General features: G+C 23.1%; 2 protein-coding genes across 2 annotated transcripts; both read right to left on the bottom strand.

The window, feature by feature from the left end:
• Positions 1-350: 350 nt before the first annotated feature.
• LOC145833655 (kelch-like protein 38) lies at positions 351-968 on the bottom strand. The gene has a single exon (XM_082940801.1). It carries the CDS (start codon positions 966-968, stop codon positions 351-353), a length of 618 nt encoding a protein of 205 aa, XP_082796927.1.
• Positions 969-7,762: 6,794 nt separating this feature from the next.
• LOC145833656 (kelch-like protein 41b) lies at positions 7,763-8,749 on the bottom strand. The gene has a single exon (XM_082940802.1). It carries the CDS (start codon positions 8,747-8,749, stop codon positions 7,763-7,765), a length of 987 nt encoding a protein of 328 aa, XP_082796928.1.
• Between the last annotated feature and the right edge of the window lie 14,224 nt (positions 8,750-22,973).

A 22,973-nucleotide genomic window follows, 5' to 3' on the forward strand; every position in this document is an offset into this window, starting at 1 on the left:
AGTTAAAATAAAATTTTAATTTTTAATTTTTTCTGTACAAAAAGTTTATTCTTTTCGACAAGCTTTATTTGGTTGTTTAAAATATATTTTAAGTTTTGTTAAAGAAATATTTACTTATTTTAAATGAGATTAAATTATGTTTTTTTTTATGCTTTTCCTTTCGAAAACCAAATAAAACTTACTTATAAACGATTTTTTTTTAATTAAACATAAGCGAAGCAAAGCAATCAAAACAAAAATTTAAAACAAAGTTTAAAGATACACAGTTTCTAAAGTTAACTCAAACAAAATTTCAAAATTCATAAACTATATTGGTTATGTTATACATTCATTTCTATAGTTTCTAACAGTTAGGTGTAGTACTTCACATAATTCGATTCAAACATGTTTTTAGTAATATCACAATGAACGTTTGACCATTTTTCTTTATCAACATCATATAAATAGACACTTGTTTCTGTAACAGATCCTTGAAAATTTTGAAACACCAAATTATTATTGCAAAAGCTATATGCATAAAAACGCCAGTTTTGTATATCAGAAACTTCAATTTGTGAATTAATTTTTGAAAATTTTCTGGAACAACTATCAAATACTTCACAACTTGTAGTATGTTCTCCACCAATAACAAACATTTTATTACCCATACTAACTGCAGCATGATGACTTCTTTTTTCAATCATATCAGGTAAATATGTCCATTTGTCTTCATGATAGTCATATGCTTCTACTGATTTCAATGGACACAAATCATTTTCACCTCCAGTAACGACAATTTTACCTTCAAAAATTGTACAAGCAGCACAATCTCTTGCCATATTTAAATTCGCTATTTTATTCCATATATTACTATTGATGTTGTAAGTGTAACACGAACAAACACTTTTAAAACCATTTATGACCCATCCTCCAATTGTGTACAATTTATTCATGAATGAACTAACACAATACTTAGACCGTCCGTACATTTCAATATGCTTTTTAGTCCAAGTTTATTTTTTTTCAATATAAATTTCAACAGACACAGCTGACAAATCAAATAAGATAATTTGATGTTGACTGTAACAAATAGCAAGTATATCAGATTTTATAATAACTAAATCTAAGTGATAATGTTGTTCTACAAATGAAGGGAATTTTATCGCTTTAAAACTAGGCATTTTTAATTCTAAAACATCGTTTGAAAATTTTCCATTTTTGTCTATTCCTCCACAAATCAAAACACTGAAGCCTTCTTGGTTACAATATCTGTTTTCATACAAAACCTTTGGCACTTGGAAAGGAATTGACTTGTTTTTTTCATGCGTCATAGTCTTTTGCGTGAGATAAAGTAAAGCTTAAAAACATAAATTAAAAACAAAAACACATTTCGAAGAAAATTATAAGATGTATTAGTTATAACAAAATAAGTTCTTCAAAAATAATCAATATAAAAATATGCCCGTTTAAAAAGTTTTATATTGTAGTTTAAAAACTATATATATTGGTTCTAAATAACAAGTGCTTCATATATTTTACTTAAATTTAGTAAAAATGGTGAATCCTAACCTTAAAAGCTTTAATTTTATCTCATAATATTTATTTTAAGCTTTACTGAAATTAAAAAAATATATATAAAACTACTTTTTATTTTACAAAAAAATACAGAAAATGTATTAACAGCAAAATACCAATTGAAAATATTAAGTCATAAATTAGTTTGACTTAACTATAAACTTAAGTTACTCATAGTTGATAACCAATGAAAATCAAAACAAACTTTCACAGATATTAGCTATCAAAAAACATATTAAAAAGCGTGAAAGTATTTAGGTAAAAATTTTAAACAAAATATGATGGCTTATGTTATTAAGTACAAATCATTTAGTTTTGAAAATTTGATATATATTTTTTTCTGTTTATTAGTTTGAAATTTGTAGTAAGTTCGATTTAGATTTTCTCTCTAAGTCTTATAGAGTAAACATTGTTTTGGTCAATAAGCAAAAAGTCATCATTTTAAAACAAGCTATTGATGGTAGTTGTTACTTTAAATTTATTTCCAGATAGATTAAAGTCATATTTCAGTACTCTATTGAGTTTCTATTAATTTTAAATAAAGTAAGTCACATTTATAATTAAATATTTTTAACATAACAAGTTATGATGTTTATTAATACAAGTAACCACTAAAAAGTTTAATTTTAGAAAAATACATCAATGATTTAAATGCTTGAAACTTGTTAATGAGTGTTTTAGTAGATATTAAAACTATATTTACAGACAATTGAAAACTAAAGTACTTTGTTCATTAATGCTGAAACATACCTAAAATGATTTTTTTTAAACCAAATACTTATGTTAAAAAATTGGTTTTACCAGACAAAGGAGTAATGCTTTTTTTAGATTAAGTAAAATAGTTACAACTAACTAAAATTACGTTTAACTGAAAGTAGGTAATGCAATTTCGTACAATTTTAATATTTATTTATCATTTCAAGATCAAACTTTATTTTACTTACAATTCTATTTGTTGTGTTAACTAAATAAAAGATTTTCATAATCAGACTAAAAGTAATCAGATTTTTAAGTTTTAGTTTATAAAAATATTTCAGTGATAATTGTTATTTTTGATACAAACTAGTGTTAAAATTAGTTTTGTAACAGCTTATAAATGTTAGTAAAATTGTCAAACATAACTATAGCTTGATAGAATGTACTTCATCAAAGATGTTACTTTGCATTTTTTTCTTTTGTTGCACATATCTAATGATTATGGACCTGAATGACTGTAAAGTTTAATAATTTGTATCATAAAACTAATTATTCATTTAAAACTATGCGAAACGATATTGTATTCTCGCTCACCTAAATATTTTCTATAAGACCGTTAGTTATAGAAAAACATTTTAAAAATATTTTTTCTTTACCTTGAAGACGCTAGTTAACTGTATATTTAAAAACTCAAAATTTTTGTCTAAGAACGTGGTGTACAACAGAAATTTTGGTTATCGAGTCTTACATAACCGAGTTTTCAAAAATCACTTTCCCTGTTTCACAAACTTCCTCACAAAGCTTCTGCTTCCCTTGTAAACTCCAGCTAAGCTTTGATAGTAAGAGCAACGTTAACTATTAAGTAATCTGTAATTTTTGTGTTTTAAAACTGTACAAATCAGATGTTCTATTGTTTTTTTTAAGCGCCGACCATTTATACTTGTTTATAAAAATAAACAAATATAACATTATCATTAAGTAAGTCTTTAAAAATTTAAATTTCAAATTTAAAAGTTTTTAGTAAATAAGTTATAAAGTATTAAAACTAAAAAAATGTGAATACAAATCTAAACTTAAACAAAACATTAACTCGCAGTGAGAACTTTATAAACAGAACTTATGTTTTTTTGGATTAACAATTTTAATTTAATTATAATTTTAATTTGGTATTGATAAAAAGTAATTATTTTTCATGCTCTTCTTTAGTATATTCATTCAAATACTCTAGTACCAAAGCATTGGCTAGTACTTAAAACATAACTCTTAGAATAATGAAACAACCTTTACAAAAAATTACAAACTGTTATTAATCTACGAACAAACTTTAGAATTTCACAAAACATTTTTGAAGTAATAAAAATATTAATAAAATCATGACAGTACCAACAAACGTTAAATTATTTAGTTTTGTATAAGTTTTAGCTTACGTTAAAATAAATCGGTTGATAGTTTTTTCAAGTATTTTCTGTGGCTAAATGAGCCTTTATAAATATTAATTTCTCGAAGCTTAAATTTTACCAAGTTTAGAAAGTTTTAAAATTAGCTGTTTGTGATACTATTTTCTTGGAGTATGCATTGCATATTGATTTTTTACTCAAACATTTTTACTTCTTAGGTTTAAAAGTTTTTTTTTTAAATGACAAGTGAATATTAAATGTAAGAAGTTAATTAAACTAAAACTTATGCTGTTAAGTTAATTATTAAAGTTTTGTTGTTAAGTTAACTTAAGCTAACTAAAACCCAAATTATAAAGTATAACTTTAAAGTAGGGATGGGCAACGTTTTTCAATCAACGGGCCAGATCCGGAAATATTAAGTCTTTTGCGGGCCGAATCATTTTAAATTAGTTATTTACCGGATCTAGTGTCGGATCCAGTCGAATAATGACTTTTTTAATTCGAATCCGACTAGATACTAATTTTAAGTCGAGATCCGGTTCCGGTCGGATTCTAATTAAAATATAAGCTTCGGATTCGGCCGGAATCTAGTTATATTGATACAGTGGGTCACTTTTTTGAATCCTTTAAATTTACAAATCTTTCTCAAGACTGACAACTTAAGGTATAAATTGATACATATCAGATGTTAAAACAATGTCTATAAATATTAATTGATATTTTAATTGACAAAGGTACGTATTTAAAACATCGTATTCAAAAAACACCTGCTTGGGGTAATTTAACAAAACGATATTCCAACTAAGTTAGAACAACACAAAGTATTAGGACAAAATGGTATACTTATTAGAAAATATTAATTTACAAATTCATTTTTTAGCATGTTTTTAAAGTCAAATTCTTACAGTGTTGATTTGTAAAAATATGATGCAAAGTTTTATAAAAACATTGTAATATTGACCCTTCGCGGGTCTGTCACTTCGCTTGCAGGCCGGTCATTTTCACTCTGCGGGCCGGATTCGGCCCGCGGGCCGTACGTTGTCCACCCCTAATTTAAAGGTATAATTTTACAAAAACAACTAAGATCTGATAAAGTTTGAAATTTTAAAGTTGTTTTTGTCAGCTCCATGGTTTGCAGTTCTTAATGCTTAATGACTTATTGTATTTATTGATGTTTTAGACTATAAAAATATTGAAACTAAATATTGAATTAATAATAACATAAATGTTTAAAAAAAACATACATCTCAATTTAAACTTGCAAGCCCAAAACTTTAAAACATAGAAATATAAAGTATTTAAAAATTCATGCTAAATTAAGATAAACGAAAAAAGATAAAAATGCAATTGACATTCACATAACCTATTATTGCAGTATGAATGTTAATAGTTTATAAAAAGACTCTAAATTATAAATGAACATAAATAAAATTTTATAAACTCAAACTTTCTTCTTCAATAAAAGAAATTTAATAAAGTTTAATAAATGTTCATCAACCTTTTTTTTTTATTAGTAAACAACTATATGTACTAAGTAGTTTTTTAAACCTTCAAGGTTATTAAAGATATATTTAAAAACTGTGTAGGCTGACTCTTGATATCAATAATTAAATATTTACGTTTAAATACTTAAAATTTCTTATATCCTTTCATAAAATATGTTTTTTTTTAAGGAAAAGTATTTGTTGTTTGGGATTTTATTTTAATAGTTATTTTTTAATTTTATTAACTTTAAAGTAATTTGTATTAGGCTTAATGTAGGTACACAAAGACAAAAATTCTTTAGGTATGTCTTGCCAGTTTGGTACGCTCTTTTGCACATTGTTCAAAATGTGTACCTACATAGCTGGTTACTGTAACTTAAGTGTCTGTTAAACTACTTAAAAATAAATTGTAATCCTATAAGTCATTGCTGTATTCTTAAATAAAGTGTTAGACGCAAATGTTAACTTATTAGTTAAAAGATTAGTGCTTTTTAACTTATGTAAATTCGTTTTTGATACAGAACTTTCTATCTATTTCAATTTTTGCTTAAAATACGTAAACAAAAGGTAAAAATTAATACTAAATTAGCTACGTTTTGGTTTACCTTATATTTCAGTATAGTATTTAGAAAGTATTAATTTACTGGTAGCCAATAAATCTAGTGGTTACTAATTATTTATATTAGTATGTTTTATGATTTCAGTATATAACAAAAGTTAATACAATTCATAATACAAGTTTTTGTTAAATTAAAGCTTAAATTTCTAATAAATAATAAACAGTTTTTAGTATTGTCTAACTTGTAATAAAAATCTATTATTAATCAAATAGATATCGTAATACGTATTTATTTCTAATTAGCTTTAAATCTTACAAAAAACCAGATAATCAACTTTTATTTTATATTTCTAAATAACAAATTATATTTTGTAAACACTAACAACGTTTTACAAAGTACTTAATTTATTTTTTAACTTGCAACTTGTATTTATATTATTTCAAAAAGCCTTTTTAGTTCGGATCTTTATTATTATCAAGCCTTAGAAACTAACATTTTTGAATATTTTTCTTAATACTTTAAATTCCATTCCTTAAGACTAAGTCAAAATAATATACAAAAATGTTTTAGGGTAGTTCAAAAGATAAAAATAGTAATTAACTCGTTATTATACTTTGAACAAAAGAAAGATACGTTTCAATACTTAAAACTTAGTCTACATAATGAGAGATTTGACTTTAATGGTGCTTCTGTTAAGTAATTTTTAACTGTTCAAGTTTCGGATATGTGTTAAAATGAATTTGAACTTTTGTAGTTGTGACAAGCTTGATAGTTGACTGTATTGTATTCTTATTTTAATTTTTTTATAAGAATCAGTCTATTGATGTTTTAAGCAGACTTAAATAGACTATCCTTAAGGGTTTTCTCATACATATTTCTTAACATATCCAAAGTCTTTATTTTTTTGATTCATTTCTTTAAAAATTTTAGGTTTAAAGACAAAATTTAAAAAGTAAAATTTTTACTCTACAATGTTGTATCATTTACTACAAATATTATTTGATTTATGTTAAACTTAAAAAAATAAAATAACTTTTAATAATACTATTAATAAAACAATAATCTGTGAGAAACTAATATTATTTATAATATGAAATAACTACTAAATTACTCGATAAAATTCTTTGAATACTAAAATAACAAGTTAATATCTAATATTATTTTTTTTATTTACTTAAATAAGGCTTATTTAAAAACAAAATAGTATTTTATGAATGTAAGTGAAATTAAATTATCAAAATAAAAAATAGTCAAAAAAATAGGTAAAAGTGTAACTAAAACATAATTTAAAAATATTTACTATACTTTGTTATATTTTTTAAGCTCTGAATTTCTTACAGATGTCATGATAAAGTGAGGGAGCTAGTAAATGACTACGACAAATTAACGATATATAAAAAGACTGAAAGATTGAAAAGTGCACTTTATGAAATCGAAGTAGAAGAAATAAAAGCTATTTTTTTAAATATAGTGTTCTGTAGTTCCATTGATGTTGGAATTTCACTTTTCCTACAATGAAAGTGATAAAAAAAGTTGTAAATTAAAAAATTGTAAAATATCGTAACTGTATGTATTATGACGTAGGTATTTTAGTTAATGTTAAAAACTTACGACTAAATAATTGGCAAATTTAAATCCTACATGTGAAGATAAACCAAGTAACAATCTGTCTAACTATTGCCTCGAAAATTTTTGTAGCTTAAAATTCATTCTAGAAACATTTTAATTTTTTTTATGGAAAAGTTCTTTTACAACAAACTTCATTTGGTTTAAGTTGTATTTACATCTAAATACACTTTTAATAAATCATTATAAAAAATTAATCTGATAAGCTAACATTAAACAAATTATAAATTATTACTCTGATAACCAACTAAAAGTTAATATAAACTAATAACAATTTTATTAAATATGCTTTATTAAAATAAAAATTAATGTTTTTTAATAAACTAATATTTCAATAAAACTAAAAGAAACAAAGTCATCTAAAGCTAAAATCAAAAAAATAGTCACGAAAGTAGGTTAAAGTTTATATCAAACAAAATGAAAATAGCTTTTATTACTACTTTATTTAACGTGTTTCTATAGTTTCTGACAATAAAGTGTAGTACTTTACAAAACTTGAGTATGATATGTTTTTAGTAAAATCACACTGAATGTTTAACCATTTTTCTTTATCAATATCATACAAGTAAATAATTGTTTCTGTCAGATAACATTCGAAATTTTGAAATACCACAATGCTATTTCCGATGCTAAATGCAGAAAAATTGCATATTTCCCAATCAGAAAGTTTAATTTCTGATCTAATTTTGGTAAACTTTCTTAAATAACTATCAAACACTTCACAGCTTGTAGTAAAATTTCCACCAATGACAAACAGTTTACTACCCCTACTAACTGCAGCATGATTATATCTTTCATCAACCATATCAGGTAAATAAATCCATTTGTTTTCATGATAATCATATGCTTCTACTGATTTCAACTTTCCTTGAGTATAGATGTAGCCTCCAGTGACAACAATTTTACCTTCAAAAACTGCACAAGCCGTAAAACCTCTTGCTTCATTTAAATCTGCTATTTCATTCCATGTTTTACTATTGATATCATAAGTAGAACACGAATTAAGATATTCTTCCTTGTTTTGATTATATCCTCCAATTAAATACACCTTATTCTTGAATGAAGTAATACAATAACAAGACCGTTCTTGAATTTTCAAATATTGATGAGTCCAAGTTTTGGATTTTTTAGAATAAATTTCAACAGATACAACTGAATCATCAAATTTTTTATTTGAATCTGCTCTATCACTAACAGCAAGTATATCAGATTTGGTACTAACTAAACGTAAATAATAATGCGGTTCTGCCATTGAAGGTAATTTATTTACTTTAAAACTTGGTATTTTCAATTCTAAAACTTCGTTTGTAATATTTCCATTTTTGTCTTCACCTCCACAAGCCAAAACACTGAAACTTTCTTGGTTACAATATCTGTTTTCATACAAAACTTTTGGCACATGAAAAAGAGTTGACTTGCTTTTTTTATGCATAATAGATATTTTGCAGGGATAAAATTAGTCTAAAAACAAAAAACTATAGTTAAATCTAACATATTTTAAACAAAATTATATAATAGATGAATGAAAATTATAAATTTTTCATAAACGTTTATGATAAAAATTTGCAAAGTTTAAAGTAACAATTTAGTAAATAATAATTATATTTAGACTTAAAAAAATAACTGCTTTTGGTATTTGACTTAAATTTGGGAAACAAACAATATGTTTATTCTTAAAAAGTTTAAATTTCTCTATGAATATTGTTAAAATTACATAAAATAATCTAAAAAATAACAGTACAGTAACCTCTCGAATCTTTACGCACTCGTGACGTTACGCACTCTCGTTTAGTTACGCATTTTAGAATTCTAAAAAATTCAAAAAATATAAAATTTTAATTCTTTTTAATATTGCTTAAAATAGGTTTATTGTATATTTCTAATTTAAAATATGCTTTTAAATGCTAATTTACCTCTTTATATCTTTGGACTTTGTAAACTTATGTTCCTTTACTTATTGATAAACATTTAGTTTAATATAAGATAATAGATAATATTTTAATACAATGTAAGAGAAGTTTATCCTTATGTGGGCAAAGGTCTAATTAAAAAGCTTTTAGTAACATAAACAATTTACATTAAATATTTTTCTTATACTTTATATATTTTTTGTTTAAAAGAAGAAATATATTACAGCACTAAAGGCGAAAAATTTTTAAAGACTATAGAAACAAATTTTAATATAAACACCACACCATTTCTTAATTGTAAAAAAATACTTAATTATAAATTGAATTCGCGAAGTAGAGTAGAATATAAATGTTAAGTATCAAATAAGTCACATATAAACAAATATAAAGCAAAAATCTATTTGTTGTTTAAATTAGTAAATTTTTTCTACAATATTTTTATTTTACATAAATTTAAAACCTTTTTTTTTTAATATGTATACTTTTATCTTTTGTTTTCAAATTTATAAATAAAGTAAACAAATTATTAAAAGTGGGAAAGTTCCCAGTCTGCTTATAACTAGAATCAATATAAAAAACAGCCATTATAGTAAGTATATTTGGTACCTCTCTTTTCTTTACGATCTCTCACATCTTTACGCACTTTTTCTGTGGACATAATGTGCGTAAATAAGCGAGAGGTTACTGTACTGCTTATCTTAGAAAACAATAAAATTAAATGTTATAAATACATATTACTGATTGAAATTATTAAGTCAATAATATGTTTAATTAAATATTAATTATAAATCACTCATAATTTGTCAGCTTTAAAAACCGAAACTTATAGTTTATCACCAGTATTAGATACTAAATATTAAAAAAATGTGAAATAGTTTAGCTAAGAAGAAGCGTAAAAAAGTTGTTGAGTAATTTAAAATGTTCTAGTAAGTTTACAGTAGGTTAAAAACTACAGTTTATAGTTGCTTTTATAAAGATAATATAGGTAGTTTACTACCATGTTGTGAAATTCTACTTAATTCGTAAAAATTTATATTAAACTTAACTAAAAAGCCTCGGATTTTGTCATTTAATATATTCAGTATCTAAACCGATCAAATTATTGTTTTAGTTTTATTACTTACAAGTAAGTAATAAGTTAACATTTGCGTCTAACACTTTATTTAAGAATACAGCAATGACTTATAGGATTACAATTTATTTATAAGTAGTTTAACAGACAGTTAGGGTGCATTAAACTGCTAAATAGGTACATATTTTGAACACTGCGCAAAAGAGCGTACCAAACTGGCATAACATACCTAAAGAATTTTTGTCTTTGTGTACCTACATTAAGCCTAATGAAAATAGTTTAAAAGCTACCAAAATTAAAAAATAACTATTAAAATAAATCCCAAACAACAAATATTTTTCCTAAAAAAACAAAACATATTTAATGAAAGGATATAAGACATTTTGAGTATTTAAACGCAAATATTTAGTTATTGATATCTATAATTAGCCTACCCAGTTTTTAAATCTATCTTTAATTTCCTTGTAGGTTTAAAAAACTACTTAGTACTTATGGTTGTTTACTAATTAAAAAAAAAGGTTGATGAATATTTAATCAAACTTTTATCAAAGTTTGTTTATTGAAAAAGAAAGTTTAAGTTTATAAAATTTTATATGTATTAATTTACAATTTAGAGTCTTTTTATAAACTTTTAACATTCATACTGCAATAATAGGTTATGTGAATGTCGATTGCATTTTTATAATATTTCGTTTATCTTAATTTAGCATGACATTTTAAATAGTTTATATTTCTTTGTTTTAAAGTTTTAGGCTTGCAAATTTAAATTGAGATGTACTTTTGTTTTTTAAACGTTTATGTTATTATTATTTAAATATTTAGTTTCAATATTTTTACAGTCTAAAACATCAATAGATACAATAAATCATTAAGCATTGTGAACTGCAAACCATGGAGCTGACAAAAACAACTTTAAATTTTCAAACTTTATCAAACCTTAGTTGTTTTTGTAAAATTATACTTTTAAAGTTATACCTTATAGTTTTGGTTTTAGGTTGCTTAAGTTAATTTAATTACAAAACTTTAATAATTAACTTAACGCCATAAGTTTTAGTTTATTTACCTTTTTACATTTAATATATACTTGTAATTTTGTATTTATATTTTTTAACCTAAGAAGTGAAAAGTGTTTAAATAAATATTATAATGTCAAAAATAGATATTTTTAAACTAGCTAAACTTGGTAAAATTCAAACTTCGAAAAGAACAACTTTTTTAGGGAATCTAAAAAAAACAATACTACTTTGTCTAGTAAAATAACTTTTTAACAAAAGTATTTGGTTTAAAAAAAATCATTTGAGATATTTTTTATCATTAATAAACAAAGTAGCTTAATTTTTAATTGTATGTAGTTATAGTTTGAATGTCTATTAAACTACTTATAAATAAGTTTCGAGCATCTAAATGATTGCAAAATTTCCTAAATAGTGTCTAACTTAACTTTTAACTTATTACTTATATTGAAAAACATCATAACTTGTTGTATTTTAAAAGATTTAATTATAAAATGTGACGTACTTTATTTAAAATTAATAGAAACTCAATAGAGTACTGAAACATGACAATAATCTATCTGTAAATAAACATAGAGTAACAACTATCATCTTTAGCTTGTTAAAAATGATCAGATTAATGACCAAAACACTGTTTACATTATAAAACTTAAAAAGAAAAACTATTTCGAACTTACTACAAAGTTTTAAACTAATCAAGAGAATGTTTTTTTAATATATCAAGTTATCAAAACTAAACGATTTGTTTTTATTGACATCAACTATTACATACTCTTTTGTTAAACGTTTTTACCTAAATACTTTCACGCTATTTGATATGTTTTTTGATGTCTAATATCTGTGAAAGGCTGTTTATTTTAATTTTGGTGCTACCAACTATGAGTAACTTAAGTTTATAATTTAGTTAAACTAATTTATAACTTAATATTTGTAATTAACACTTAAATTAACACATTATTTTAGAAATATAATATTATATATTTTAGAATATTAAGTAAAATCTAAATAACTTAATATTAGAATATAACAATTTGTAATTTTGTAACCACCAATAACAAACATTTTGTTACCCATACTAACTGCAGAATGATCAATTCTTTCTTCAATCATATCAGGTAAATAACTCCATTTGTTTTCATAATAATCATATGCTTCTACTGATTTCAATGGAGACCAATTATTTTCACCTCCAGTAACAACAATTTAGCTTTCAAAGACTGTAAATTCAGCACATTCTCTTGCTAAATTCAAATTTGCTATTTCATTCCATGTATTACTGTTTATATCATAGGTATAACAAGAACTAATACTTGTATCACTGATTTCGATATATCCTCCAATCAAATACAGTTTACTCATGAATGAGCCAACACAATAGCACGATTTTTCCTCAGTCTTTATATAATGATGAGTCCATGTTTTATTTTTATCTGAATAAATTCCAAGAAATACAACTGACTCATCTAAACCTTCAATTAGTTCTACACTATTTCCAACAGCAAATATATCAGATTTGATAGTAGCTAAATTTAATAAGTGATGCGATTTAACCATTGATGGAAATTTGTTAACTTTAAAACTAGGTATTTTCAATTCTAAAACTTTTTTTGTTGCTTTTTGATTCCTCTCTTTTCCTCCACAAACCAAAATACTGAAGCCTTCTTGGTTACAATATCTGTTTTCGTACAAAACTTTTGGTACTCGAAAAGAAATTGAGTTGCTTTTTTCATCCGCCATAGACATTTTGCAAGAAATAAAACTTTAGTCTAAAAACAAGATTAAAATAAAACTTACACATTATGATGCATCAGTTAAAAAAGCGATAATTTTCGAAATATGCAATTTCAAATTAACAGTTAATCAATAATAATCAATATTTCTGATATTTGAAATTGGTAAACAGTTGTTTTGTTTAAATCTTAAACTACAACTGTTTTCCTATCTACATCATTTTAAATATATAAAGAAAATACATAAACTTAAAAAATAAAATATACAACAATAAAATTAAAATATAGTAAACAAATTTAAGACATAATGTATTTTTATCATTTAATTAAATAGCAACTAATAACAACTATTATTGTTTTACTCTACAAGTCTAAATAAACGAACTTGTTCTAACATAAAATACAACATAAAAACGTATAAAAGGTATGAGTAATTTTAGTAAGTAAAATAATTTTGTTTAATCAAAATAAGTATTAAGCTAATTGTGTTGGAAAACAATTTACATTTTGAGTAAAAATGCAGTCAATTTGTTATTTTGAGTTTTTAGATGATTGTAAAATTTTAAAATATTATACTAGTTATAAGCTATTAATATACAAAAAGTAATAATAATGTAAGCTATAATAATAATGTTTCAAAAAGTAAGCTGATTTTTATAATTTCTTTTAACTTAATTGAATATTAACATTAATTCAACAGAAAAATTATACAGTTAACTAAATAAAAACAAAATATTGATGTTTTTTAAAAGAGATCAGCAAAGTTTTTCTTTTGTTTTAATGAAATCTACACTTCTAATTACTTTAATTTCTTTAACACTTATAGAATAGGTTTTTTAATATATCTAATATGGATGACAGTCTTTTTTCTTTTTAAGGTTACAAGTTAAGAATAATCTTAAATTATTATATAGTAAGTAAACAATATTATGTGTAATTACAGTCATTATTATGTGCTTTGAATTGTCCTTTTGTAGTTCTTTAAGATAAACGGCACTGTTATTAAAAAAACTACAAAGTTTTTTTTTTAATTTCAGAAGTATTTAGGGATAATAATTTTAGGTGAAATCACACCATTTATTTCTACTAATTTAGAAAAGTTTAAAAGTATAAATATAAAACTCTATATATAAATTTTATTAACTACAATGTTAACTTTTAATTTATGTATGTTTATGAAAATTGCTTGCTAGAAAAAAATCATATTATGTACTGACATGTCTTATTTTTATGTTTAGAATGGGGACGGGTTTAAACTGCAAGAAGACAAAATTAAACGAGGTTATTAAATTTCACGAGAAGAATAATTTGAACGAATTACATTCATGCACGTGAGTAAAAAATACAAAAAAAAAAGGAAACAAAAACTAAATAAAGATTGATAAAAAAAATTACTGACCGAAGGTAAAACAATAAAAATAAAAATAACTTATCAACCGAGGTTAAGGGTTAACAGTGATAGTAAAAAAAATAACTAGAATTAATAAACAATTTAAAAAAACTAACTCGTGCAAAAATGTCTCCGTGCAATGTTGTGCACTCGTGCAATTTTATACCCTCGAGGAAATTTGACAGCTACCTGTTTAAAATATATCAAGTTTTATTTTAGTTTCTGTTTTTAGATTTACTTTCACTGTAGAAAAATATAATTTATGTATAAAAAAACAAGTCAATCCATTCTCATTTTAAAACTCAACTTTAAGACTAAGTTTAAAGAAATTGATTCTCTTGTTTACTAAATTATTATTTACAAGTAGTATTTTAAATGTCTATTGAAATATTTATAAACAAGTTTTTAGCTTAAAAACAGTTGCTGTATTTTGAAATAGTATTAAACTCAACCATTAACTTACTACTCCCAACTAAAATGACAATATCATAAATTGATTGGTTTAAATGATTAAGTTATTAAATAATAAATTAGACGTTTTTATTTAAAATTAATATAAATTTAACGGAATATCACTAAATAATGGTACTAAACTACCTATAAAATAACTATATAAGCAACTATCATCTATAGTATTCAAACTACTTTGAACTTACTAGTATGTTTTGAACTACCTAATCAAATTTTTTTTTTATTTAATATAGTTTCAAAATCAAATAAATATTGTTTTTTCAATGAAACCAGCAAAAAATTTTTTTTTATTTAATATAGTTTCAAAATCAAATAAATATTTTTTTTTTAATGAAACCAGCAACATTTATCTTCGATTTTAATAGCTTTACGGTTTTACTTTAATGCTTTTAACTTCAATAAAACAATATAATTTTAATGTCAGTCTATTTTTTTCATTTTTAAAGCTTCTAATATTACTAATAACAGTTACTTACTTCTGGTCAAAAATTTTTAACCAGTATTTTTTGTTAAGAACAAATCGTTTTGTCGTTCTCTAAAATAAACAGTTCTGTTTTCAAAGTACATTTACTTTCGTGTAAAATTAAAGATATATATAGTCAAAGTAAAAAGGGTTCTAGCACTACATTTATTTATAAAGTTATAGCCAAATATATACAGTAGTTATTATCATTTATAATCGACATTAAATTTTTATATATTATATTGTTATTCTAAATCTTGAATATTGCTACAATGATGCTGTTTTTAAAAACTTTAGTTTTTTCTTACTTAAACATTTACAACTTTTTCATAATTTTTGTATTGTTATGTTGTTTATTGTGCAATGTTTGCCTTAAGCATCAAAACATGAGCCATTTAACAAGGACACGCAGGAAGAAAAAATAAATTTATATTCAACAATTAAAAAAATAAAATTTTAAGCAAAAATTAAACAACTACGTTTTTAGTTTAATTTAGTTTTCTAGTTTAAGGCTTACTAATCTCATGAAAAAATTCTGTGATGCATGAAAAAGTCATACCCTTTCATGTACCAAAAGTTTTGTATGAAAACAGGTATTGTAACAAAGACGGGTTCAGAACTTTTATTTATGGTGAAAAAAAAGAAAATTAAAAAATTACAAACGAAGTTTTAGAACTGGAGTTTCCTAGTTTTAGTTTAAAGAAATTCCCTTCATGAAAAAACTGCATAAGTTTTTGAATTAAGCAACTATAAAATCTAATGTCATTGCTGTTAGTGATAGTCAAGAAATGCTGTTGCATTCCATATATTACTATTGATATCATAAATATATAAGAACTAAGATATTCATCATCGGTTTTAATATATCCTCCAATTAAATAAAGTTTGTTCATAAACGAAGTAACACAATAACAAGACTTGTCTGTCATTTCCACATACTGATGATTCCATGTTTTGGTTTTTTTCAGAATAAATTTTAACAGGTACATCTACATCATCTAAATTTTCATTTTATTCTATTCTACTACTAATTGCAAGTATTTCATACCTTATAGTATCTAAATACAAAAAGTAATGGGGTTTTACCATTGATGAAAATTTGTTTACTTTAAAACTAGGTATTTCTAATTCTAAAAATTCGTTTGTAATTTTCTTTTTGTCTCTTCCACCACATATCAAAATACTGAAGCCTTCTTGGTTACAATATCTGTTTTCATACAAAACGTTTGGTACTTCAAAATAAATTGACTTTTACTTCTCATGCATCATGGAAATTTCTAAAAAGAATAAATTACTCTAAAAATAAAATAAAAATTATTAAAGTAAACAAGTTGTAAAAAACAAAATATAAATTTTTCAGTGGAATATATATAAATTAAATAAAACAAACAATCAGTGTAGAATACTTGAAATTAAAATAACAATATAGTAAATACAAGTTATATTTAGCTTCTAAATGATAGATTCTTAAAATATTTGTCAAAATCTTGATAACAATTGTTGAGTTTAACTTTGAAAAGTTTAAATACCTCTCACAATTATTTAAAAGTTACATGAAAATGATTTCTAAATAAAATTGTTCATTTTAGATTTTAGTAAAAGGAAATATGCACAATAAATAATACTGAATGAAAGTAAAATTAAATTATTATTTTGACTTTTTAGTACGTAGTTACTCCTATTTCGTAAACTTTAAAAATTAAAATCTAATAAATGTTAAAACCAATTAATCTATTTCTAAACTGTAAACGAACTTATATTAGTAATAGCATATAGTTTATTAAACTAGAAATAAACTTATTGATAAACAACAATCATTAAATTTTCAAATTTGGTATGTTTAAAATATTGCTATGTTAATTTATTAAAAATGTTCTAGTTAGTTTCAGTAAAAGCAACTAACTTAAACAAACTTTACCTAAAAACTAGTCAATTATGGAGTACTTTTAAATTGTTATAACTGTTAGATATAATATGTAGTTGTTCAGGTATGAACTAAATTAATTATCTTTATTTTTGGTGAAGAAAAAAAGCCTTTATTTATTGCTCAATAGTTTTTCAATAGCTACATTTTTAAAAATAACCTATTTCAGCTATCTTATACTTCATTTGTTAATCTGTTTTATATTATCAATTTTTAATCGGTATACAATAAATTTCTAAAACTGTATAAATTTGAGACAGTCCGAAACTTTATACTACTCTTCAATGTATTGGTATAAATTACTAAATTTCAACTTTCTTCTTTTGATTTTCAAACCAAATAGAACATTAATTGTCTAGTACGACCACCCTTTTAAGATAAGTATATTATGCTTAAAAATATCATAGCAGGTTTTTTTATCTTTAGTAAATAAACAAGCTTAATTAAAAAAATGTTGTTGTTAGGTAATTGATTATTGTAATACTTTTGAATGTGTACTAACGTACTTGTAAACAAGTTGTAAGCCTACAAATCATTACTGTATTGTTAAAAAAGTTACTTGATATCAATTTATCACTTTTAACTAAAAAAGAGCTTATTTCAATTTGTTGAAATAATTTAAATATTTGATGATAAAGTTTGTCATTTTTTAGTTAATATTAGTTAAAAAAGTATTATTAAATTTCTAGTCAGTGAAAATGTTATTCTAAATTTAAATACATATAAAATCTAAAAACTCTTATGCTAATAGTTTTTATTGCACAATTTCATTGTCAAACTTAAAATGTGCGATATTAGAACATATTTATTTAGTAAACTGTGTAAAATAGTTAAAAAGCAGTTTAAACACTTTTTGTGAAATATAGAGTTGAAGTTGGTTCAATTTTTGAATTACAATATACAAAATCCAGCAATCAATATCATGTAGAATACAATTATTTTTTAATGTACTGAATTTCTTTTACAAATATTCTAACTGATTTTAGTTTTAGAATAATATATGATTATAACTTTTACAATAAAGCTAATACAAAAGTGTTAAAAATCAAATAGTCTTTTGAATTTATAAGGCTTTAACTTTTTTTTCTTTTTAATTACTGTCTTTAAATTATAAATATTCTGAATTATAAAAGTTAGAAATATTTTTGCATGTCGAAACAAAACATAATGGTACTAATTAAAAACCATAATAAATTTTGTTAACTCTTTCAGATATATCGACAAATATTAACTTTATTTCATAAATTTAAACTATTACAGAGTTTATAAAAACTTAGAAAAAATGTCAATTAATAATATGTTTCTTGATTGAGATCTGATTGAATAATGTTTGTTACATTATAGCACTGACAATTTGAACAGTTTGCTGTAATTTAAGTACTCTTTAATGCAAGTACATATGCCATATTCTATTTCATTTAGAAATTTGTTCATTAAAGTTGTTTACCAGGTTATTTGTTACATAAAAACATATATAGGTAAAACAACTACATATTACAGTATTCATTGACTAAACGTGTTTTTTTAATATTTTTTTGCAGATATTTGAAACGGCTCAATGAAATACAAAAACAAAATTTACCAAATGTTAAATAAACTAATGATTAAGTTATTAAAACTCAAAAATAAGCTATAGTTGTAAATGTATTTGAAAAAAAATGTTTTGTTTAATAGATACATAATAAAAATATAAAATAATAAATAAGTGTTGAAAGAGGTGCTGAATTTCTAATGTTTTTTGTTTTCTTTTTTTAAATTTACTTTAAATAGTAGCAAGGCTAGTAGATAAGTTTAAAATGTATTTTAAATAAAATCATTATCAGTTATAACAAAAAAAAGGTTTAAAGACATCATTAAAATAAAAACCCACAAACTGTAGCTGTTTCAAATTGGTTATATTAACAGCAGTACTTTGTTATTAAATGTGTGAACTGCTGATTATTTTAAAGTTTAAGTTGTAGCTAAGAGAGCTGTTTTAAGTTTAAGTTATGATAAAAATAGTTGTTACAGCTAGGTTTAAAAACATTTAGATTAGTTTACATCATTAAGTAAAAAACAAGTGTTTTATTTGTGGATATCGTTACATCAAAAAAATTAACTGTTGGTTTTAGAAGAGTTATTATTTAAACATTTTTTTTAAATACCAGTTTAGAATATATTTAAATAAGAATAATTTAGTGGTTAAAGTTAACAAAACTTAGCTTAGCTATTCTTCAGATGAAAGAAGATCTTAATAATACAATTCAAAGGACTGTATGATGACATTTCTTAAATATAAAGTAAAATAGACAAGTTGAATTGTTTAGTTTTAGATTTATTAGATTTTTTAATCAGCTTTTCAAACTAATATTTTATTATAGATATTAACTTATATTTTGTAAAAATGAGTATATTTACGATCGCAAGAAATAATTTAAAGACTTTTAATAGTACTTTACTGCTAAAATATAAATTTCAAAGAATTTCAAGCTTTCTTTACCTGCTTTTTTTTTGTTCAGTGTCACTACTGTTTTATATCTTAGTTATTCTTAGTTATTTACTTAAAGTGTTAGCAATTTAATTTAACTGTTTTATAATTATAAATGTATTTTTATAAACTCCATAAGGCGTTATTTAATTGTTGTATGCAAATTGTTTTGAATTATTTAGATCATTGTGTTGGAAAAAAATACTCAAGCAAAATTAAATATGTAACAATTAAAAACCATTAAGTGGTTTTTGACTTATATAAAATTACTTTTGATACAAAAATTTAGATCTACTTAAGTTTTTGCTTAAATTACGTAAACAAAAGATAAAAGTTAATACTAACTTAGCTACGTTTTGGTTTACCTTATATTTAAGTAAAGTATTTAGAAAGTATTAATTTACAGATTGCAAATAAATCTAGTGGATATTAACTATTTATAATGGTATGTTTTAAGTTTTCAGTATACCACAAAATTTAATACAAGTTATAATACAAGTTTTTGTTTAGTTATAGCTCAAATTTCTAATAAATAACAAACAGTTTTTGTTATTGTCTAACTTGTATTTAAAAATTAATTAGTTTATCAAATAAATATCGTAACAGTATTTGTATTTTTAAAACCGCTTTAAATTTTGCAAATAACCAGGTAATCAACTTTTATTTTATATTTCTAAATAACAAATAATATTTTGTAAACACTAACAACGTTTTACAAAGTATTTAATTTATTTATTAAGTTGCAACTTGTTTTTATTATATTACAAGGAACCTTTTTAGTACGGATCTTCTTTATTATCAAACCTTATTAGAAACTAACAATTTTGAATATTTTTCTTAATACTTTAAATTCCATTCCTAAAGACCAAGTCAAAATAATATTCAAAAATGTTTTAGGGTAAATCAAAACATTTAAAAAGTTATTAATTCGTTATTATTTATTGAACAAAAGAAAGATACGTTTCAATACTTAAAACTTAGTCTACATAAGGAAAAAATTGACTTTAATGGTGCTTCTGTTAAGTAATTTTTAACTGTTTAAGTTTTTCGGATATATATTAGACTTAATTTGAACACTTTTAGTTGTGACAAGCTTAATAGTTGACTGTATTGTATTTTTATTTTTTTATAAGAATCAGTCTATCGATGTTTTAAGCAGACTTAAATAGACTATCCTTAAGGGTTTTCTAATACATATATAAAAACATAACCAAAGTCTTTATTTTTCTGATTCATTTCTTTGAAAATTTTAGGTTTAAAGAGAAAACTTAAAAAGTAAAATTTTTACTATACAATATTATATCATTTACAACAAGTTTTATTTAGTTTATGTTGAACTTAAAAAATTAAAATAACTTTTAATAATACTATTAATAAAACAATAATCTGTGAGAAACTTATATTATTTACACTACTAAATAAATACTAAATTACTCGATAAAACTCTTTGAATACTAAAACAACAAGCTAGTATCTGATAAATATTAACAGGCTTGTTTAAAAACAAAATAGTATTTTATGAATGTAAGTGTAATTAAAAAATCTAAAAAAAATAGTTTAAAGAATTGGTAAAAGTGTAACTCAAACAAAATTTAAAAAGATTTACTATACTTTGTTATATTTTTTAAGCTCTGAATTTCTTACAGATTTCATGATAAAATTGGGGTGCTAGTAAATGACTACGACAAAAAAACGATGTATAAAATTAAAAAGACTGAAAGATTAAAAAGTGCACTTTTTAAAACCGAAGTAGAAGAAATAAATTTTTTATGTTAACAACAAATTTTTTATGTTAATTTTCTTTAGTAAAATTGTTGTTGGAATTTTATTTTCTTACAATGAAGGTGATAAAAAAAATTGTAGTTTAAAAATTTGAAAAAATATTGTAACTCTATGTATTATGACAGAGGTATTTTAGTTAATGTTAAAAACTTACGACTAAATAATTGGTATTAAATTTAAACCTTACATGTGAAAGTAAAACCAAGTAACAATCGGTCTAACTGTTGCCTCGAAAATTTTTGTAGCTTAAAATTTATTCCAAAAACATTTTAATTTTGTTCTAAAAAAAATGATTTTACCAAAAACTTCATTTGGTTTGAGTTGTATTTACATCAAAGTATACTTTTAATAAAACATTATAAAAAATTAATCTGATAAGCTTACATTAAACAAATTATAAATTATTACTCTGATAACCAACTAAAGAGTCAATATAAAGTAATAAAATTTTTCTTAAATATGCTGTATTAAAACATAAACTATTTTTTTTAATAAACTAGTCTTTTAATAAAAATAAACTAACAAAGTCATCTAAAGCTGAAATCAAAAGAATAGTCACGAAAGTAGGTTAAAGTTTATATCAAACAAAATGAAAATAGGTTTAATTATTACTTTTAGTTTCTAACAATTAAGTGTAGTACTTTACAAAACTTGAATGTAACATATTTTTAGTTAAGTCACACTGAACGTTTAACCATTTTTCTTTATCAACATCATACAAGTAAACTACTGTTTCTATCAGATAGCTTTCGAAATTTTGAAATATCACAATGCTATTTCCAATGCTAAATGCAGAAAAATGGCATATTTCCCAATCAGAAAGTTTAATTTCTGATCTAATTTATGTAAACTTTCTTAAATAACTATCAAACACTTCACAGCTTGTAGTAAAATTTCCACTAATAACAAACATTTTATTACCCATGCTAACTGCATCATGATAAAATCTTTCTTCAATCATATCAGGTAAATAAATCCATTTGTTTTCATGATAATCATATGCTTCTACTGATTTCTAAAAAGACCAATCTTTTCTACCTCCAGTAACAATAATATTACCTTCAAAAACAGTACATGCATCTAAAATTTCTTGCTTCACTTAAATACGCTATCTCATTCCATATATATTTCATATTACTATTAATATCAAAGGTAGATCACTTTTTACAATCCAACCTCTTATTAAGGATAACTTATTTATGAATGAAATAATACAATAACAAGACCGTACTTTCATTTGCATATATTGATGAGTCCAAATTCTAGTTTTTTAAAGAATAAGTTTCAGTTGACACAACTGACTTATCTGAACTTTCATCTAAATTTATTCTATCACCAATAGCAAGTATTTCAGAATTGATATTGACTAAATCTAAGCAGAAATGCGTCTTTACCATTGAAAGAAACTTGTTCTTTTTAAAGCTAGGTGTTTTC

Source organism: Thalia democratica, chromosome 4, assembly GCF_965202585.1.
Source record: "Thalia democratica chromosome 4, ktThaDemo2.hap1.1, whole genome shotgun sequence".
In the NCBI taxonomy this organism is placed as follows: Eukaryota; Metazoa; Chordata; class Thaliacea; order Salpida; family Salpidae; genus Thalia; species Thalia democratica.